The sequence below is a fragment of the Chaetura pelagica genome, unplaced genomic scaffold (assembly GCF_000747805.2).
Source record: "Chaetura pelagica isolate M959 unplaced genomic scaffold, ChaPel_1.0 scaffold312, whole genome shotgun sequence".
NCBI lineage: Eukaryota > Metazoa > Chordata > Aves > Apodiformes > Apodidae > Chaetura > Chaetura pelagica.
The window spans coordinates 1,804,543-1,827,108 of NW_009952485.1; the positions used below are offsets into that span (position 1 = coordinate 1,804,543).

At 35.2% G+C, this 22,566-nt stretch overlaps 1 protein-coding gene across 1 annotated transcript in view; it reads left to right on the forward strand.

Annotated features, from left to right (window-relative positions):
* The window catches only part of ZNF236 (zinc finger protein 236), a 61,688-nt gene that overhangs the window by 12,889 nt on the left and 26,233 nt on the right, over positions 1 to 22,566 (forward strand). Inside the window, exons 6-16 of the mRNA XM_010008823.1 lie at positions 464 to 610; positions 2,500 to 2,571; positions 3,988 to 4,191; positions 5,747 to 5,975; positions 7,870 to 8,142; positions 10,282 to 10,485; positions 12,854 to 12,998; positions 15,472 to 15,732; positions 15,987 to 16,237; positions 16,892 to 16,993; positions 21,852 to 22,003. Coding sequence (XP_010007125.1) covers positions 464 to 610; positions 2,500 to 2,571; positions 3,988 to 4,191; positions 5,747 to 5,975; positions 7,870 to 8,142; positions 10,282 to 10,485; positions 12,854 to 12,998; positions 15,472 to 15,732; positions 15,987 to 16,237; positions 16,892 to 16,993; positions 21,852 to 22,003 — 2,040 coding nt within the window. The remainder of the gene's footprint in view (positions 1 to 463; positions 611 to 2,499; positions 2,572 to 3,987; positions 4,192 to 5,746; positions 5,976 to 7,869; positions 8,143 to 10,281; positions 10,486 to 12,853; positions 12,999 to 15,471; positions 15,733 to 15,986; positions 16,238 to 16,891; positions 16,994 to 21,851; positions 22,004 to 22,566) is intronic.

A 22,566-nucleotide genomic window follows, 5' to 3' on the forward strand; every position in this document is an offset into this window, starting at 1 on the left:
TTGCAAAAGTAAAGAGAAGATACCCAAAATCTGAAGATAAATTATCTGCATTTTTTCTCTTCATAGTATTTGTATTTTGTATCATGTTACATCTTCAGACACATCTCAGTTGATAAAGTTACAGTTTGTTTTTGTTTCTATGTGTATAATGGTAGGCAATTGTAAGGAGAGAAAAGTATGAGGCCTCATTTGCGAGATGATGTTTGTTTTACTCTCTGGTGCTTCCCAGCATGGAGAAGTGGTAATAGGAGATGACAGTCACACACGTAGATTCCAGTTGACCAGATATCTGAGAGATACCAGATTGATTCCACAACTGGATATCAGTAACTTGGAAAAAGAAACCATTTGAGCTCTCATAACCCCATAGTGTATTTGTTATCTGGGTAAATAATAAAAAATACAAAATTTGATAGATTTAGGGACAATGTACTCAATTTTTTTTTGTTTTGTTTTATTGAAGGTGAAGAATGGCCCTACATACAACTGTACAGAATGTAGCTGTGTCTTCAAAAGCCTGGGCAGTTTAAATACACATATCAGCAAGATGCACATGGGTGGTCCACAGAATTCTGCAAGCTCTTCAACAGATGTATCTCATGTCACAGCAGTAAGTTTTGCTTGGTATATTGTGAAAATGCCTTTAAAAGTTTAATTTAATCTCTATCTTAATTTCAGTACTTCTTCAAATAGGTTAGAACTAAAAGACTATAGCTTTTTTGGTCTTTTTAAAGTTTTGTGTCATTCCTGGAATTGATTTGCATTACTCAATATTGGCAGAATGTAAATAGGCCAAGTATATGCAAAAAAGGATTCACAATTTGAGGATTTAGATGAAAATAGAACATTTATCCATAAGTAAAATATAATTCTGGTGCTTACAGTTTATGTGTGGAGGAAAGGTTTCCTCATCAGAGAACATAAAATTAATTGTAAAGTTTTGTTGAAACAATGAAATCTAGAACTATTCAAATTATATATTAATTTTAACTTATTTTTAGAAACCGTTTGTATGATTCTAGTCCACATAATGACATAGTGGATTCTTCTCAGTATTTCTACTAACTTGCTTCAAATGTTAGATTTTTATTTGAAAGATTGTAAAAGAACAATCTTAGGTTTATTGGAAGCACTGAATGCTAGGGTTTTTTTGTTTTTTATTTACCAAGATACAAGAAATTAAATTTCAGAAAATGCTCGTGGCTTCATAAGATTTTTTTTTTGAGCCTGTGCATATTTAATGTATCGTAGGGTTTTTTTCCTTTGACCAAACTAAACTTTTCTACCTTTATTCCACTCTGTTTGCATTATTCCAAAATTTTTTGCTTTAAAAGTCCATGGATAAGAAGTAATATCAGACTTTGAAGGGGACAGTTAAAATTTAAAGTCTCCATTTCATTATCAGATCTGTCTTGTTGAAAACAAGTGTCTAGTAGTGTTGTTTGGACAACCATTTTTCATTTTTAGATTTCATAAATCATGGCAGATTCTATATGCCTCTTCAGGTTAATTAAAAGAAAAAAAAGACTGCGTCCTATTTGTTTGCAAGTATGTATAATCTCTGTGTCTTTTTGTACATCTCTAAGTTCACAAGCCTAATCTTAAAGCAGAGTACTGTCTTGTGTTTCCTTTCCCTGGCCAGCAGTGTTGTCCTTGTTTTGGTTTACTTGAGTATTTTGCATTTGCATTGGACACTGATATTAGAGAAGTGTGTTGTCATTATTTTTGCTGCATGCATACTTCTGTGCTTGCATGAAGGAGAGGAAAAACAAAGAATACCTCCACACAGTAGTATAAGCAAGTTGGGAGAAAAGCTTTTCTCTTTAAAAAAGATGCCAAAAAGTTTGAACAAGGAAGAACAAAGATAATAATTGACACATCAATCTCATATTAAGATTGTTATACTTTAAATGTGAAACTTCAGAGATAATGATTGATAGATTTTTGTTGTCAAAGCAAGACATTACATTCTGAGATTAGCACTAGCATTTTTATATTACAACTGAGTTCTTTATACTGCTCACAACCTCCAGATATTCTTTAACAAGAAATCTCCAGTATAATAGTTCCCCTGTTCTGAAGTATACAATCAGCCTCTGGTATCCCTGGGGATTAAAAATTGATTACATCCATAATGTATATGTTCCTAAAATTGAGGTCTTTGGAATTTCTGTGCTACCTGTGAATGCAATCTTTTGTGATACGCAGGGACATTTTGTAAAATATGCTTACTCTAAGGCTGTTTGTTTGTCTTTTGCTCCACCAGTGCTTACAGCTAAGGCATTGATTTCTGTAACTCATGTTTCTTTGATATATTTATAAATTCTGAAGCAACAGTAGTGATTCTATGTACTTTATCTGTTCCATAATCTCCTTTTTTCTGGCCCTAGTTTCCATACTGTGGGAGAATGAACTGTGCTACTTTTATGTGTGATATAAGCCATGTTTTTCTTCTTTTTGTATAAAGGCTTAAAATACTTTCTATTTATTTCTTTGTAGGATTCTGTCACTCAGCCTTTAACTACATCACCTGCTAATCTTTTGCAACCTGTTGATAATAAATGGAAAAATGTAAGTGTAGAGTTTCTGTCATATTCTTGTGTCAAGGCTAAAAGTGGGAGAAACTTTACAGAATTTTGTAAGCTTTTGTGAAACTGATGAAAAAGGATATCCAACAGCCCTTAGTGTTAAGATGATTAGCTAGTATGTGAAGGCAACTTGGTTGGTGGATACAGCTGGTTATTTAGGAGTGGAACAGGTCTTGAATGGCTTATGTTCCCTCACTCACAATGCAGTCATAATTTTGCTCATAATTCTGTTCATTAGGTCTTCAAAATTGAGGCAAATATCCTCCTAAGTAAAAATACTAGAGAAGAGTTAATGACTCATAAATACCGGGTTATCCAGGCCTTCTGAGTTTACTTCGCAGAGATACCATAGTTTGGGTGGGGAGGGAAGGAGCTGTGGTTCTGGTTGAGTTGATTAGAATTGAGGCAGCAGGGGAGCTGTGGAGCTCAAGAAGAGTCCATGGAGCAGTGGAGGGAAGGATGTTGCAGAACTGGCTTTCTTGAAGTACAGGGAAGGGAGATCTTGATGTGCCAGTCACAGTGCAGGCATTGGTGTGTTTTCTTATAGCTATGAAATGTGTTGTTTGTCAGCTATAGGTTGCAGCTTGGTGTCTTAGTGACAGCAGTTGTTTCAATAATGGTATACTTATGGACTCTGTTCAAAAGAAGTTTGAGTGAAGGAGAAAAGAAGGAATCTTTATTTCTGTTTTTAAAAAGAAACACCAAGGCTTTTTTATAATTTCCTTTTTATATTTGTTACTAAGATAGCCTAAGACACAATTATCAAATCAAAGATCAAGAAATTTGAATTTTAGACTAATTTTTGGTAGTATTTTTACACAGCTCTGTATATTTTAAATTTTTAGAGTATAAAGAGATTAAAGAGATCTAGAAGGTTGAAAGTTGAAGGGAAAAAACTTAGTTTGATGGCTCTTCAAAGATTGTGATGCAACAATATACATAATTTCATGCAAAAAACCCCTCAACTAATAGAAGTTTATTTTTCCAAAGGGCTTACCTTAGTTTAATGTGAACTTTCAAAAGACAGCCATGTTAGTGGCGTTTATTTGTTTTGGAATTAGTTTTCATGTGGCCTCTACATGTGGAATTCAGTAATTGATCCCCATGTTTTGTAAACTGGTTGAAGGTTCAGTAGTTGCAATAAAGTTAGTTCAGGCTGTAAGCTTACAGTTGTGCACCCTGGGCAGAACTGTGTGAGAGGGATGCACAGAATCAATTATTTAGTGGAGTGAGCAGACCTTTAATGAAAGCCCTGCATAATTCTTATATTTTGTGGTAGATAGACAAGCAGACATAATTGCAACAGACAGATAACAGACATGTCAGATAAGGGAGCTGAACAGATCAGTTCATACATACTTTTCATCTTCCTATACATACGTACTGCTGTCTATTTCAGGCCACACATTTTCGGTCTCCACTTCTTCAACAGACAGAAAACCAGGTGTCTTCAGGTACTGCTCATCAGGGTCAGCAGGCTGTAACTGATGTCATCCAGCAGCTCCTTGAATTATCAGAACCAGTTCCTGTAGAAAATAACCAGCCTCAACAACCAGGTCAGCAACTCAACATTGCAGTGGGAATCAACAGAGATATTTTGCAGGTAAGACCTGTGTGTGAGAACAGCTTTTTTTTCTGTGGTTTTACTTTCTTGTTTTTATTTTAGGGAAATTTGTTCTCACTAGTTTCAAAGATAGCATTCTTTCTGTTTCTAAATGATTTATCAATTAAGAAAGAATTGTGAAGATGTACTGGGTGAGTATGGAATGCACCAAGATACCTTTTGTTTAGTTTTACAAAAACAAGGTTATACATATTGGTTATATGACCTAGAAGAAAGCTTGACACGTACACACCTATACATAGACATTTTATTGATCCTCTTTTTTTTTTCCTGTTGCCTTGAAGCAGCTTGTGGCATGTCCGTAAGTTACGCCATGCTTAAAACATTATGACATTTAAGAGGGGGAAAATATTTTTATTTGGTTAAAAAACAAGAATGTATATAGGGTCTTTATTCTGTTCCAGTTTCAGGGCTATTTGAGTATTTCCTATTGGTGCAAAGAAAATTTTTTCTTGGGTGAGACCAATGTTTTTTCTAACCCATTAGACTGTCTTTCCTACCAGCAGTAGGAGAGGCTGCATAGCAGAAGACTTGCAGGCAGTAATTCAGCTGTCTGTGCTTGTCCTGCAGCCTCCACTGCATAGTGGAACAGGGCAGAGAATGTGTTTCTTCAGTATTGATGTCAGACTGCTAACTTTTAAGCTATTTTTTCATCTGTAGTCTTTTAAGTACCATTTGCCTTTCTTTTTGGAAGACCTGAATGTTACATGTAGGTTTGTGCTGGTTCACCATATTACCCGTTACGAATTTTCTAATGTCAGGAATGTGATGTGTAGTTGCACCAAATTACAACACAAAATATAGCTATTGTTGTGATAGCTATTAAAAAAAATAAATTTAAAGGGTCTTCAAGGTTGGTTCTTTAACTTACTGTGTAATGATCACTAGCCATATTGTTGTACAAAATAAAAATATACTGTAGTTGTCTTTCAAGTGATAAAATATCTGCACACTCCTATGCAAATGTATCTTTGAAGGCTTTGATCTAGACCCTCTTCAGACACAACAGTATCCATAAAGATGCCTACACTCCAGTCCCTTCTAGGTGTACATAAAAATGAGTGTGTTACTCTTGTCTTGGTTTGATGGTTATCAGTGGTTTAAGAGCAGCTTTTGACCTTTTCTCAGCCTTCCTGTGCTTTAGCATTTTTATTTTTAATTTGTCATCTGTGGCTTCTCTGCTAGCTGATGGGCTTCAAATTTGACCTTCTGTGAGGATCTGTTCTCTTGTGTAGTAGGCATAAGAGACAGCTACGTATTTCTGTCACATGCCTGGTTCTGTAGAAGCAATTAGCACTTTTCTGAAAGGCAGTTGCTGGCACTTGTATTAGTGCAGAAAATCCAACTTAAAATCTCACTATCAGAAGTCAGAATTGTGTAAGAATGTTTTCGCAAATTTGATATCTAGCCGAAATTCTGGGCGGATGAGATATTTAATTCCTTAATTATATTTTTATTATATCTTCTAAGAAAAGTTGATCCGACTGTGGAATGTTTCTTTCTTAATCTAGAAGGTTTTTTTGTTCTCTTTTAGCAAGCTTTAGAAAACAGTGGGTTGTCTTCGATTCCTGTTTCTGCACATTCTACTGACTGCAACCAGGCCAAGACTCCTGGGGCCCAGGATCAGAACCCAGATGTCCCGACTCTCTCAAATCATCAGGCTGACTCTAATAATGCAGAACAAGATAAGGAACAAGAGAGTACGGATAAACTGGATAAAAAAGAAAAAAAGGTTATTAAGAAAAAATCACCGTTTTTACCTGGTAATGTTGCCACTGCTTGATACTTTTTATGCTATAAGGAGTATAGTATTTGTGGGTTTGTTGGTGGCTTTATAAAGGGATGATCCCAAAACATATTGTGCATCAGTTACCAAGTTCATTTACTCTTATCTAAAACACAGCATGTATTTAATTATGGTCAGTAGCATTTTTAACTGTCATACTGATGCCAAAAAAAGTTGAAATGGCATTATATTAAATTATACTCTTTAAGTCTTCTGGATTAGATCAGTAGAGTTTTTGGAGGAGGACAAAAAAGAAAGAATATTAATCTTTTTCCCATTGACTTCCTCTGAGAAGGATTGGGTTTTCATGGTCTGCCCCAGAGCAGAGTTCTTGCAAGCACTACTCTTTTTCTTTGTAAGTGAGGCCTCATAGAGGCAGAAGAGCATTGCTGCTGCTCCATGCAGATCTTCACTGATCTAGGCTATGTAGGGTAGGATGAAGGTTGGCATTATGGACTTCATGTCATCTGTGTTTGAAATCACAAGTATAGCCATCATACTTCAGTGGCTCGTCTGGTGGAGACAACTCTATAATAAGCAGTTACTGAGCTCAGTCTGTAGTATTTTCATAGATACGTTGATGTTGCTTTTTTCTTTGCAAGAGATGCAGTAATTCCTAAGTGGAAAACTCATCTTGTCAAACTTAACAGCGCTAAAAATCAGTATTAGCTTTTTCCTCTGGCAATAATAGGGGTAAGGGTTATAAGCTGGAAGAGGATCGATTTAGGTCAGATATTAGGACAAAATTCTTTCCTGTGAGGGTGGTGAGACACTGGAACAGGTTATCCAGGGAAGCTGTCATTGCCCATCCCTGGAAGTGTTCAGTGACAGACTGGAGGGAACTTTGATCAATCTGATCCAGTGGGAGGTGTCCCTGCCCATGGCCAGGGGTATTGGAACTAGATGATCTTTAAGGTCCCTTCCAACCCAGATCACTCAATGAATGACTGTTTTGTTCTTCCTGTGTAACAGTAACAACCCTCTAATGCTGACTGCAAATAAAATTAAAAGGTTACTGCTGTACGGGCAAACACAGCTGCCTTTATACCTTGTTGAAATAACATATCATCAGTTGTATTGACAGAAGAAAGCACCATGTTAACTGATTTAAATGAGTGAATATCTGATACTAAGCAATATGTAAGAAAATAAGGCCTCTAAAAAAGATTATTTTGACATTTTTTTGTTGAGAAAAGGTATGCTGTTACTTTAGGACAGAGTTTAGGGTTCTTGCATCATAAAACAACTTTTGTGAAAAAGTAGCCTTAAATCGTTAATATTTCAGAAGGACTTTTTTTTCAGAAGGAATTTTTGCTTCTTAAAAAATTAATACATTATAATTTAAGTCTGAGTTTGGGTAAGAGATGCTTATACAAAGTACCTCATCCAGTGAGTTAACTAAGTGTTCAGAGCTTAAAATAATCTGGTGTGGTTATGGTTGAGGAATTACATTCACTGTTGAATAATTTTGTTAGGTGTGGTATTTACAGTTAACTAGTTTATTATATTGCATTGCACTTACATTCTGTATTTCTAAGTGGCATGTAAACTGCATTCTTTCTGTTTTGTGAAGCCTTAAGTTTTGTAGCTTTTTTCTTTAACCTTCCTCCCTTTCAGTAGCATAAAAATGTTTAAATTCCAATGAGATTCTCTTAGGTTTCATTTTTGTGATTCCATTCATCTATTTTTCTTAAGTAGAATTGATCTAACAGAGAAGTAAGTGATGTACAAAGTGTACTGTAATGGCATCTGTTTGGCAAGATGCTTCTTGTTTTTGACTACTTTGTATCATGATGTCAGTGTAGTGGAGTTTTTGAAGAACCGTTAAAATGTTTCAAGCATGTTCATTTTGATGTTGTTCCTTATTTTAGGCTCTATACGTGAAGAAAATGGAATAAGGTGGCATGTTTGTCCATACTGCTCTAAAGAATTTAAGAAGCCCAGTGATCTGGTGCGCCACATTCGCATTCATACCCATGAGAAGCCGTTCAAGTGTCCCCAGTGTTTTCGCGCCTTTGCTGTCAAGAGTACTCTCACAGCACACATAAAAACACATACAGGCATTAAAGCTTTCAAGTGCCAATTTTGTATGAAATGCTTTTCCACCTCAGGGAGTTTAAAAGTTCATATTCGTCTACATACAGGTAAGGCCTCGAAGTTGCTTTTGTATTTTCTGTGATGTGGGTGAGACCTTGAATGGAAAAGACAATGTGAAGTATTTTAATTATAAATTATGTCATTGATACCTATCAGAGAAGAAACTGGTTTCAGTGTCTTACATGATGAACTTAAAATTTCGTCATAACATTTTAGTTTTTAATGACTTTGCAACTTTGGACTCTTACAGAAGCTGTGGGCATTTAGTTTTCTAATGATGAATCAGTAGTTGCTCCCTTTTAATAGTGATATTCTCAGTGTACTTAATTGTGCTTTCTAAGAGTTGTACTCTGAATTTGAGTTCTGTTTTTACTTATCCCCATTTTTCATACTACTCTGCATCTTTTCTTCCTTCTGTTTGTCCACACTTTTTGATCATTTCACTGTATCACTCAGGACTGTTAGGTTACTTCCTATTGTATCTTCAACATTAAGGTGTTGCTTGGTGTTTTCACCAGCTTACCTGTTTTCAGAGTCATACACTGCATACACTGTTAAAACTTCTGTTCATATGGTCCTTGTTTACATCATATATGATGTCCTCAATACCTGTTTTTCTGTGCCTAAGCTTCTGTCCTCTGCATAGGGAAAAATAGATTTTCCAGACTTGGTGGACTAAGTTGTCTTCCACTTCTTTTTATGATTCCCAGTAAATAATCTTTCAGCAACATGATCTTGTCAATGTGCTGCTCTTTCCTTTCACTCCTGTTCACATATGTGTATGTGTGTGTGTGTATATATATGTATATATAAAAATAATTGGCTACATGCATTCTGTTTTCAATATCTTTTATAGTCAGATGCTTTTAATCCATGGAATATTGATGTTGAATTAATCTGCAGGGTTTTTAACTCTTCCTTTTTAAACTTGTAAACCAGTATTTTGTCTGTTACTTTATAGTCAACCTTACTTTATTTACAAAGGTCAGGCTCATTCAAAGCAGCAGAAACACTAGGTATCTTGGAAAATAGGTGGTCCAGTGTTCATGGAACTCCAGCATGTTGTTAGCCTTTATTCAGCCCACTTGGTTTTCCTGTCAGAGATGTTTACTTCTTCTGGCTAGCAGGTTAGGCTTGCTGGCTCATGTTAGAGGCTCACCCAGCCCCGTATGCTGTCTCTGGTAGCAATGTGTGGAAAAGGGAAAGCCTACAGTAATGCTTCTTAGCAGCATACGACCAACTTCCACTAATCTTTGGGTTAAGGGCTTTAGGAAGCAGGCTGTACCTCTGCACTAAGCAGCCCTTTGTTGATTTTTCTTCCAAGGAACTTAGCTAATTGATTTTGAACCCATGTGAACTTACTATTAGAACAGTCTAACATAATGAATTCCAATGAGTGCAAGTACTTTCAATTGCTTTAAATACTTTGTTCAGTAGTTTCATATGATGTTTCAGTTTACTGTATTGTGAAGAATGGCTCATTCTTATCTCTTGTGCATTTTTTCTACCTGTGATTTTATAGAGCTTTCTTGATAATACCCAGTCATTTTTACTAGCCTTCAAAGACCAAGATTTCCCCTTGAACAAAAGCTGAAAGTTTGGCAGCTTTGCCTGTCTGTGTAACTTACCAAGTTCTCCAATATCCTTTCCAAGGGAGATTTCTACCAAATTTTGCATTGCAGAAGTGTTTAATAAGTCATGTTGGTGTGCTTTTTTTTGACTGCCATCAAACAATATTGACATTTTTAGAGACCTGTAATTTCTTTAAACTTTGTCAAATAACTATTCCTCTGTCTTATTCTAATATATATAATTTATTTGTGTGTTTGCTGATTTTTTTTTTTTCTCACGGTTCTTTAACAGTTTGTGACATTTGACCTGCTATTTGCAATTCTTAGGATAGCTTCTGGAACCTTTTGAAAATTACTGTAGCTTCTGCATCATTGCATTTCCTGTTAACAAGCTTGCTTAAAGTGATGTGTTACAACAAGCTAGTAGTTCAGCAATTTCATATTTACATTTGATTGGATTTTAAGGTTCTGTTTTGAGAACCTGTTTGACAATAAACACCCTGATGGAAAACAAAAAAAGAAAATACAGAAAAGAGAAACTACATTCCAAAGATAAATTCCTGGGGCAGTGGAAGTAAAATCACAAACTAATGGGTTTTTTTTAATCTTTTGCAGGTGTTAGGCCTTTTGCTTGTCCTCACTGTGACAAAAAGTTTAGAACATCAGGCCACCGGAAAACTCATATTGCTTCACATTTTAAACACACTGAACTACGAAAGCTGAGACATCAACGTAAACCTGCAAAAGTTCGAGTAGGAAAGACGAGTGTTCCAGTACCAGACATTCCTTTGCAAGAGCCCATACTCATAACCGATTTAGGTAAAGAGGGAGTAAATCTGTGCTCTCTTCAAATGTGATTTTCACTGAAAGAACAGAGATCGCAGTTTAATCAAATACATTCAGTGCTTACTCAGAAAGATGCACGTTTGAAGTAGGTCATCAGACATAATCAGGCTTCAGGAAAGTGCCATATTTTATAGTTTGCTTCCAATAGAATTAATAAGTCTTTTTTTATTTACAGATCAATCCTTATCAGAAAAAAGTGCATGCATTTTTACATTACATTTTATCTGTGGTTAGACTATTGGTATAGGAAAGATAGCAGACAGTTCATGATTTAGATTCTTCTTGAGATGATCATGTTGATTAAAATTACAACTACTAGTGAGACGGTGTGTTATCTGATTTTGGTGTATTTGGTATAATTGTGACCTCAATTAGTGGTAATTGTTAGTGGTAATATTTTAAAAAAAGGCAGGATAATTCTTGGACATGCTATACAGAATTCATACAGTTATTCTGTTGTAAAATAATTGTTACAGCACTACGTAAAACCAGTTTTGGAAAAGGGATTTTGTTGTACAGCTCCTTCAAGACTGTATATTGTTAAGTAGAGGTCAATGTAGTAAGCAAGGCATTTAAACTTCAGTGTTGTTTGACTCAGCCTGCAAAGCTCGGCCTTGTCTGTTGTGTACTCAACTTTACATAGTAGAATATAATACTGATAACATATTTAGCCTAACATTTTGATTACTCTTTAAAAATCATTTTGCTTTCACTGCTTCCAAGAGTTACTGTGTGCAAGAGTAGTGGTTATTTTGGTATGAGGTATAAGAAACTTAAATTTTCAGAGTATCCACCAAACTTGGCTAACAGCTTCAGATATTCATATCACACAGTATTTCTTGAGTGAACCCTGGAAACGGGTTGCAGTCCTATCTCTTGTTTCCAAAGAAAAAAACACTTTTTTTCTTTAACAATTAAGATTGGTGCAGTAAAATTAAATATTAATGAAAAAGAAATAACAGAATACTTGTTTCTTATAGCTAGTGATAACGTGAACTATGCTGATATTACAATGTTCACTGTAAAAATAAGAAGTTCCACCATTAGTCTAGAGGGTGTCAAATATTTTCAACCCCACTGACAAAATTTCCACTGATCCCAGAAAAAAGAAAAAAGGCTTCTTAGTCTTCTTTTACAAGTGTCAAGAAACCACTACTGTTGGTCTGTGCTAGTGTTAATCTTTGAGTGGCACCTTTGGTAAAAGAAAAATATTTCTATATATTTTGCTTTTGAAAAGTTTAAATTGTTCTAGAAGTCTTATTAAATCATCTGCAAACTGTTCTCTGTTACAATGTTTGATTTTATTGCGTTAGTCGAAGCTATTTATTTACTAGGAAATACAAAAAATTATTGAAACACTATGGACTGTGGATTGGAACATGGAACTGATGGGAGGAAAAATACCTTTTTATACAGCGTTTCCAATCAGAAGTATTTTGCTGACTGGCTTTCTAGAGTGGAGGCGCACATTGCCGGCCCACATTGAGGTTCTCATCAACCAACACCCCCAAGTCCTTCTCCTCAGGGCTGTTCTAAATCCATTCTCCAACCAGTGATGATACTTGTTTACTTGAGAAGTCAGCTACTGTTCCCATTCTGTCAAGGTGTTTGTGATTTTGACCTTCCATTGTCTGCTTCTGAGACAGCAGTAGCAGCGGGACATTTTGTGATAGGAACTTTTAACTGATTTTCCAGTACAACACTTGACTGACTTCCGGGACCACTGTATAAAGAGCATTTGTTCAAATAAGGGTTTTTGAGGTTTTGGGGTTGTTGTGGTTTTTTTCCCCCAATACATTTTTGGAGGTACCCAGAGAACCAGTAAGAATGACTAGCCAAAGTAGATGACGACAAATAGAACAATTTTTGGTGGATTTTTTAAAATCACTTAAGTAAAGGCATACATATGTATGAAGGTGCTTTGTACTTTTCACGAAATGTGTGTTAAATATTTGTCAAGTTCTAATATATATCTGGAGTACACTGATTAAATGTCATTTAGTTAAGGTGGAGGCTGAAAGAGCGAAGTATATTTTGATTAGCATTGAATTCTTAAGTGTCAACTTTTTTTAAAGTTAATGTTCATTTTGGAACAGATGTGAGGCTTAATGCAATGAGGTAGACCTATGGATAAAAGAAGAGCTATATAAATATTATGTGCAATAGAACAGGAATAATGCTAAGTAGATGCATGCATAAATTCAAACATTCTCATTTTCTTTATATTCTTGCATGCTAGAAATTTAGTCACTTCTTTTGAAATACTAGCTCTTCAGATCACTGCAACTTTGGAATAACTACCAATTGATTTTTCCTTTTTTTTGTGTGTGTTCATGTGCAGGTCTTATCCAGCCAATCCCAAGGAACAGCCAGTTCTTCCAAAATTATTTTAACAATAATTTTGTGAATGATGGAGACAGACCATACAAATGTTTTTATTGCCATCGAGCCTATAAAAAATCTTGTCATCTTAAGCAGCACATCAGGTAAAACAAATTCTAAGAAGAAAGGAAATGTATGTACTTTTTGGAAAAGCATTAAATGTATGTAGTGTTCACTGAAAAGACTTCTTGCGTTACTGTCTCTCAGGTAGTGAATCAGTGATAATTGATTTTTCTGGTAAAGTTGGAAGAGGCTTTGGACTAATTTATACCTATTTGCAGTGCTAGCAGTACAAGTAGTTGTGTTTAGTGTGCATTTTAGCTTATTAGCACTCAAACTGCTTTTTTCCTAAGCTATGTGTGGAAAAAGAAAAATTTAGGTTGCTGGGAAGCCAGTGGAGGTAACTAAACCAAAATTGTTTTCAAAAGAAAGGGTAACTTCAAAGTGAGATCGAGTTGCAATTGTACAGGCAGTGAGCTGTGACGTTTAGTTGAGTTATCAGACATTATTCCCTGATTTATAAACTATGAATAGCTGGAGGAGAAAATATGAAAAAACCCTACCAAAGATGATTACTAGGATATAAGGAAAGATTCCATAAAAACAGGTGGTAATCTGCTTGTTTCTGCTTTATAAGCTCTTTACCACTTTAAGTTGTGGTGAGTTCTTCACATTCTCCTTGCAGATCAAGTTCTGTATATGTAGGTTATCAAAACTGGTTTGAAACATTCCTTGGTTTCTATATGCTGTCTTAACAGGAGGTGAGGAAGCCTTGCAGTATCACATCTTTTACTTTTGTAATACTCAACCAAGATTTCTCACTGTCTTTTGTAGACACAATCAAGCTGGATTGATTTAAATCAAAATAATTTAAAGTAGCAAGTGTTGCTGGTTTGCATCATTACCACCTTCATTGCCCTTCATTGAAACAGTTGATTTTAATTGGCTCACACTTGTCTTTCTGTTTTCTTAAGGAAGAGTGTAACCATCAATGGTTATTTACCCGTAAAAATGTTAGCTGCCACTAAAGAGGGCCTTATCTGCCTACAGATGGCCTATGTAGCTAAAATAGGAGCTAAATTTATGCATATTTTACTGAAGCATATGTGTAGTTTACAGTTTTGTTTCAATTAATAATTTTTCATCTTTCATTTGTATTAGAGAAATGTGGTTGATTTATTAGTTCATTTTACTTTGACACAGTTTTGTCAGGATTCTTTCAATGAAAGCTGGAAGTGTTTTGATGACACAGAACATGAACAGCTTATTACTTAAACATTGGTTTACATGCACTGAGTACTCACAATTATATTTTTCTTGTCCAATACATTTTATGTTGGAAAATTCTGTTCTTGAGATGCCTGTGCTTGAATTGATTCTGTTGTTTGGAATACACATACTCTATCTCAGGATAAAATATGTTTAAAAGCGTTTTTACCTACTATATGTATCTTTGCTTTTTGGCTCCCAGACTGAAAATAAAAAGGTGTGATGGGGGTACCAATCACTTGTCACTGTGCTGCTTTTTGATTGATCTTTGTGACAAAGTACTGAGTGAAGTTTAGCTTAGCTTGGCTTTGTTATGGGTTTTGTAGAGACATTAGAAGCTTTTCTCTTTTTCTATGTTTGTTCTTTGCAAATTGGCTATACCTAAGCTACTAGATTTGACACTTGTGTGGTCAGTCTGTCTTCACTGAATGGTGCTGATCATTGCCTAGGAAGCTTGTTTCCTTCTCTGAAACCGAGGGAAATTTGTAGTATGGATATTTTCAATGCAGCAGTGACTGAATAGTGTGCCAGATTCACCCAAAGGTACACCATGGAAGGATTGGGATACCCTGCTGCTTATTTCTGTATTCGTAGCAAAACAGCAAACTTGAAATCTGTCTCACATTTTCCCAATTCTGGCATTCTACATCTGGCATATGATGGGGTGGTCATAGACTTCTAAGGCTCACGAAATCATAAGCCATCCCTAACTTTTCCCAATTTTATTAAATTCTGCTTTCTTTTTTCTCTGTCATTTCCTAGTGTTCACAATGGCCTTCCTCATAGTTCTTGCTCCTGGGATTCAGTCATAACCCTTAAAATTCTTCTTGCACTCTGCTCCATTTCCTAACCTGTCCTTCAGTCTGTTTTATGTCCTGATACAGTCAAAAGAAAACTCTAGCACTCTGGAAGGAAGGATATAGTGAGTGGCATATGCTGATGGCATAGGTGAGAGAGTTTGCCCACTTCAGTGTTGTTTTCACATAGCAGTCTGAAAGACTTGTATATTACCTGGCATGGAAAAATTCAACCCCACTGTTCTACGTGAGGCAAAGTATGATCAGAAAAGGAGATTGGGCTGGAGATTGTAATTAAAACTGTTAGTATTGTTTCTAGCCCTACCAGTGATGACATGCAGGTTGTTTATGATTTGCTAAAGCTTCAATTTATGGATTTTCTTAACTGAAGCCTCTACCATCCATACAGCAGTTGTCTTAGTTTTGTTTACTCATTTTAAAATTTAGACTTTTAATAGCTTTGTAAATCAAACTGTTTAATCTACTTTAACTTTTTCTTTCTCATAAAAAGGTCACATACTGGTGAAAAGCCATTTAAGTGCTCTCAATGTGGAAGAGGTTTTGTGTCAGCTGGAGTTCTGAAAGCACATATTAGAACACACACTGGATTGAAAGCTTTTAAGTGTCTTATATGCAACGGGGCCTTCACTACTGGTGGTAGCCTCAGGCGACATATGGGGATCCATAATGACCTGCGGCCGTATATGTGTCCATATTGCCAAAAAACATTCAAAACATCACTAAACTGTAAGAAACACATGAAGACTCATAGGTATGTTTACCATTTTTAAATGAATCCTTCAATGTATTTCAGTAGCCCTTCCTTAAAGATAGTTGGAAAGGCAGCTCTGCTCGGTGACCAATGCTAATAATGGAATAAGGATGTTTACTTCTGGGTAGCAAACAGATAGCTCTGAAGGAATAGTAAATGATGGTATATAATAAAAAATAAAAATTGTTCATGTAAGTAGTTAGGATGACTATCTAGATGAAATCCTAAAAAGACCTTCTTACCTTTCTTTGCAGATATGAACTTGCACAGCAACTTCAGCAGCATCAGCAGTCTGCTTCAATAGGTGATTCTACAGTAGATCAGCAGAGCATTCATGTTTCTACACAGATGCAAGTGGAGATTGAAAGTGATGAGCTGCAGCAGTCAGAAGCTGTTGCAACAGATCAGCAGGCTATTTTAGAGTTGGACCAGCAGCCAGTAGTAGGCACAGAAGAAACAGCACTTGAACAACAATTGGCTGATCAGCCTTTAGAGCAAGATGAGGGTGAGTATTTGAAATATGGTAAGGTTTATATTGAGGTACGTTTGCAAGGTCTCCTTCACAAATTTTGGGTTTCAAGACCATGCAAGTAAACAAATAGAAAAATACATGGAGTAAATGCTAACCACTTAAAGTATATTGTATGTTTTTTCATTCATCGGTGTTTAGGTTTACTGTTAAACATCAAAAAAAGATTAAGATTTGCACCATTTAGTTGTATCAAACAAAACTGCTAAACAAATATACAGAAAAAGAATACTGCGTGTACAAAACTTTACAACATCACATTTATTATTCATAGAAAGCATCATTATATAGTTTGCTTTGGAAGTAATACCTGTGTTTTGTGGTGGAAAAATGCAAAATTATTTCATGTGCTTATTCTGTTCCTAATAGTGGAAGAAAGTATTTTGGTTTTGCTTATTTGCTCTTTTTCATGGTGTAATGAGTTAGAAAGTTCTATAGAGGAAAATGAATAAAGCCTACAGTAAGCAAAGATATAAATGCCTATTCAGCTAATATATTTTATTTATTTTTAATACAGTAAAAATTCAGATTACTATAAAATGCAGATTTTGGCAACAGCTGAATTACCCAATTACATCTTTTTTCCTTGATATTTATTTCTTCTTTTTTTCCTTCCTTTCCCCATTTCAGATAGATTTGTGACATCCCAGCATGCTTTACAGGAAAACATCACCCAATTTGAACAACAAGCTGTAACACAGCAGCCATTTGATCAACAGGGCTTACCACAAGGTTAGTAATAAATAGAACTTTAAGTGGTTTTTGTAAGTCTGGCTTTACAACATGGCTATCATAAAGCATTCTAAAAGTGGGCATCCACAGTCCAAGGAACTGCAATGCAGAGACCTTGCAAAAACTTTTTTAAAAATTATTATTTTGAAACTATTTGGTAGAATATTTTGGATACTTAAATATTTTTTGCTTTTCTGAGCTAATGTTTAGTCATTACAGAATGTTGTTTATATTCGGGCAGTGTCATATTCTTCCCTTGATTGTGTTTGAAATTGCTGTGGCAGTAGGCAGTGTACACAGCTTGCCTTCTAAATTCATGTGCTTATAATCTGAGATGGTCAGAAGCATGGTCTTAGATTTGACTGAATAGTTGTAGGGATTCAGTATGGAAAAAGACAGGTGAAAATAAAATTACATCGAAGTCATGCTTTAATCTAACTACAGCAGTTTCATTTTGTATTTTGTAAGAGGTTGTAAACACGTGGAAACTTTTTTTAAACATACAAAATACTGAGGAATGTGTCTAAAGCTTATGTAGCCTGCGGAGAATGAAGTGATGACACTCTTCCCGTGCTTTTTGCTGCTGGATTTCTTGAGTTGTTGCTTCAAATAAAGCTTTTAGTTTTGCTTTGGGTTTTTTTTGTGGGAGGGAGGCAGGAAAGGGGGTTTAATTTGTTTTGGTTGGGAAGCATACCTCATTGACTGACCAGCTGATCTCTTCCTGCTTGCTTCTGACTCCAGCAAATTACTTCATGTTTATATAACTGGTAACCAGTAATTGGTGTTCCATCTACTTAAGTTTTTCTGTTCTTAATTGCATTCCCTGTTTAATTGTATAGTGCCTTTTTAAAAAATGTAATTGACTATGCTAACTTGCATGACACTCTGAAGACGTAGTGTAATTTGTTGCCAATTTTAATTCTCTAGGTTCTGTTGCATTGTATGTAAACAAGAAAAACAATTTAAAGTCTCTGCCTTTATTAAACATGACTGAACAAGGTCATGTTAAAACCATATGGATTAATTTCTTCAGTTATCTCTAACAGTTTTTCAAAATGAATGAAAAGAAACTGCAGAAAAATAATGCAGTTTTTCACTCTGAAGAGTGGTGGTGGGTTTTGTTTGGATTTTTCCAGCCCCTTTGAATTTGAAAATCTAATACATAAACTTTGTCTTGTTATCTTATTTAGATTTCAGTTCCTGTGTATGTTTATCGTGTTTAAATAAATACTGAATACTGAGTGATTTCTTGGGGAGCAGGGAGACAATTCTAGATCTCACACATTTTTTTTCATCAGAAATCTAAGCTGATCACCAGTGCATTACAAAAGTGGTGCAGAGAATCAAGACATTGGTGGTGTGGTTTTGTTTAAGTCTCATTTGTATAAGATGTCTCCTATTCTACTTGGAATCTCATCCACAGATTCCCAACTCTTTGAAGTTTCCTTGAAGATCCTGGAGCCCTTCAAAATTTTTGAATTTCAGGTAGGTAAGCATTTGCGCGGATGCATGCGTTAAATTGGTCGACCCTCTCCCTATGTCTGCATCTGTGCTTCATGCTCCTGATTTCTTTTTCCTATCTGCTAGGCAGAATGTTGAAGCTGAAAACACTCTGTCTTTTTTTAGCCTTGACATTTTTAGGCTATGTTGTTGTTAAAATATTTTGATTCAGTATTTATTAATAAAACAACATAAGGAGTTTTAAAAAATATTCAGTAGGTTTTTTGATTCTTCTTTTTCCTTTTTATTTTTAAGGAAAAAAAATAATCTTTGTATTTCAGACAGATGAGGCTGATCTCTGTCTGCATAGACCTGGCAGAAATGTGTTTATTATTGAAGAGTTTTTTTGGAATAGTTTTACAGACTTCTTGGTTTGTTCAGATAGAATTTATTTATTTATTTATTTATTTTTCTTTATTTGTTCAGAGTTGTAAATAAATGCAGATCATATGAGGGTGCTGCTGAATCATAATCTATTATTCATTTGAGCTAGATTCAAAGAGTAGGAAAAAAGACTTCAGTGTTCCTTGTAGACTTACTTTAGTGAGGTCACAACAACTAAATGGATTTTATCAGAAGGTGTCTTTAGGTTATTGAATATCGTCTATCACTAAATGTGTTTTCATATAGATTATCGCCTTTTCTTCCTTTAAAAGTCTCCCTGTAAGCATGGTTGAATGTTAATAATTCAGTTAGTGGTGATAGGAAAGGGATCTTTAAAACCTACAAGAAGTCCAAAAAATGTTATTCTGTAGCCTGTACAAATATATCCTTGCCAGCAGACTGATGTTTTGCTTTCCTAGGAAGCTGATCTTCAATCTCAGGAGTTGGAATTTTGATTCTTTCAGTAACTGTTTAAACATTTATTCCACTCAATACTGTTCAACTGGTTCCAAAAGTTGCCTAGGAAACAAACCTGCAGAACATGTAATTACTAGTCATTGACCCCCACTGAGATGCACACGTGCATGTAGATAAGCTTGTAACATTAGTGATCTGTTGGTAAACACTTCAAGTTTTGTTTAAGTTGAAATACTGTATTTGCTGGGAACTATCATACTGTTGTTTTATCATTCTAATGTGCAAGACATATTTTTACACCAGTAAAATTATTTCCAGAGTGTTCTAAAAGAGAGCAGGTTGGATGATGCTCTAAGGCCAAGGAAGAACAAGCAATACAAATTATTAGATGTACTGAAATAAGACAAAATCCAATTCCAAGTTTAGAGAACTTTGGAGTGAGAGACTCCCCTTATTATAAAGAGCTTAGATGCTCTCTGTTCTTTAAAGATTACGGAAAAACTTCTGGAAAATAGTATATAATGATGAAAACAAGCAGAAAAGAAAGGATCTGAAATTTGTCTTGTTCTCAGTTTGAACGTGTGTTTTCTGGTGTTTTTTTGATTGTGTTGGGGTTTTCTTCAATGCTGTTCTGTAGAAATGGTATGGTGGTAGCGAATGCCTTTAGCATGCTCAAAGTTGTCAGATCTTTTTAAAATTTGGAGGGGAAATTGACCTTCATACTAGATATTGAGCAAAGTGAGGACACATCATATAAATTCTTGTTACAGAATTGGTTTATATTTATTCCAGAATTATTTTCAGATGTAGTATTTCTTTCTCCAAAAGACCTCTAAATTCAGAACTTTTCTTCCTGAGCATTTTGTTGCACGATCTTAGGAAATTTTTCAGGATGTCAATAATTGCCTTAATTAAAACACTGAAGTGAAACAGGTCGTGGTGTAGTAATGTCTTTTTTACTTCTAAGCTAGTAAAATTACTTGCTGACTTAAAAAGTAGTTGTCATTTTTATAGATAGTAATTTCTGTGTACATTTTAATAGTTATGTCCTTTTTTTAATGTAGGGCATGGAAGTAGTATTGCTTCAGTTTTTTAAGGCTTGCTTTTTTTGTGTTCTCATCAAGTGTAGTGGGAATACCATTTTTCCATAAAGGTCCTTTAAAAATGTATTTGAAAATAGAAATTATCAGCCCTCTTATCACAGTAAAGCTTTGCATCTGTGTTCTTCAGGCTACTTTTTCATTTTGTCATTTCACTAAGAGTAACTGAGGTGCAAAGTTCAGCTTGTTAAATCTTTTTTCTTGTAATCTTGGTAGGTCTAGAAGAGAAAATAATATACAGGTTGCAGCATTAGGTTTGGTGATGTTATGGCCTGACTACTAATGCTTTCAAGATTTGTTTACATTTGTTAGTTTTCATTCTATGGTATTAGCAATAGCATACAAATAGGGGTTTTTTTCCCTGTATTGATAACAGTATTTTTCTGCTGTGAAGAGTGTCTTTTTGGAAAACTTGTGCTTAAACTTAACACATCCTAGTTTTTTTATATACTGTAAATCAAAAGTCTTTAACAGTCTCTTGCTTTTTGGCCTTTGATGCTGTGATCATCTGATGTGGATTTGTTTCTACCCTGATTTCATAATCTTCACCCTTTTTGTCTACTGAAGGCAAACTGCACAGAAATAGTAAAATTGCTCCCTTTACCTTAATTGCTGATAATTGAGGTTTCATTTTTTTCCACGTAATACTGTTTTTTTTAAATACTTGAAGTATTAGGGCTTAGAGAAGTTTATAAAAGAGCATCTCTAATACAATAAAACCCTGTAAGCTGAGCTATACTACCCTGGCTCTGAATCATTGATACTATCATTTCATTCATTCGTTTAGAAAAGGAGATGATTAAGATCTGGTATTTCAGAGGAACAAAACAGAAGAAAAAAAAATTCAGGTCTTGATACTGGAAATATGAATAAAAATATGTTTATTTTTACTTTGCAGTTTGCCTTTGAGAGGCTCTACTATACTATTATCTAAAGAGTGGGAATATGTGGAGGAGATCCAAAGTAGGAGAAAATGGGGTTACTTTATCAGAAACTGGAGTTCTCCTATTGGTCATCTCCTCCACTCACCCGCCATCCTCCCCACTGAGCTTTGCATCCTTGTGATCGGCTTCCAGTGTAGTTAAGGGAGCGTGGTATCAACCTGGATAAAGGGAGATGGGTCAACCTGTTTGACACATGCATGCTTACATACAAGAAATTCAAAATTTCAGTGGCTCTAAGGTAATTGTGACACCCTGAAGAAACTTCAAAAAGTGTTTTTCTGTGGAGGAGATTTTCCAATAGAATTCCAGCTAATGGTAAGTAACCCTGTTATGCATATTACGTAGATGCCAGAAACACTTGTGTATTTCAACACGCAACGGTGAAGAGTATAAAACATGTATTACTGTATGGTAATACTGCTTCATTTCTTTGAAGGTAGTCTTCAGGAACGTGTGGTGTTATTCACCAATTCAGTGTAATTTCCAGGTTTGTGACTGTCCAATTTCTGGCAGGTTTTCCAGTGAATGATAGCTACAATCAACAGCCTCAATTTCCAGCTGTACAGCAGTTGCAGGATTCAAGCACACTTGAATCTCAGGCTCTTTCAACGAGTTACCATCCACCAGCCCTTCTTCAGGTTCCAAATACAGACACTATTAATGTAGTAAGTACTGCTAGAAGACAGAATTCTGTGTTCAGAAGTTCTGCATTCACTGATGAGTTTCTTTGAACTATTTCCTTGGTGATAAGGTGAACTGAGAAGTCAGAAAAGGTTAATAATTTCCAGGTTGCTTAGGTTTAACAACTGGAACATAGACTGGCAGGGGGAGGAAAAAGTTGTACAGTTTAACTTTCTAGGCTTAAAAAGGATATCATAGATAGATTGCTGTAAAGTTGAATTGTAAGTTTAAGGAAAGGATCTAATGTTGTAAAATAATGTTATGTTATTGCACTACATTCTGTCCTAATTCTTTAATTTATATGAATATAGCAATGGTCAAGCGATAAAAATAGCACTACAAATGTGTAGTGATCATGGAGCTTGCATATTGCAGTGTATGATGTTCTTTCCTGGTTCTCATCTGGTTAAATCTTTAAACAAGCTGAATTGCTAAAAATACTGTTTAAATATACTTCTTCTGATGGTAGCAGTATCTAGCATGAAGGTCATCTGTAGTGTGTTTACCATGATGATCTTAATGAAATATTGTCCCTTTGTGCTTGTTT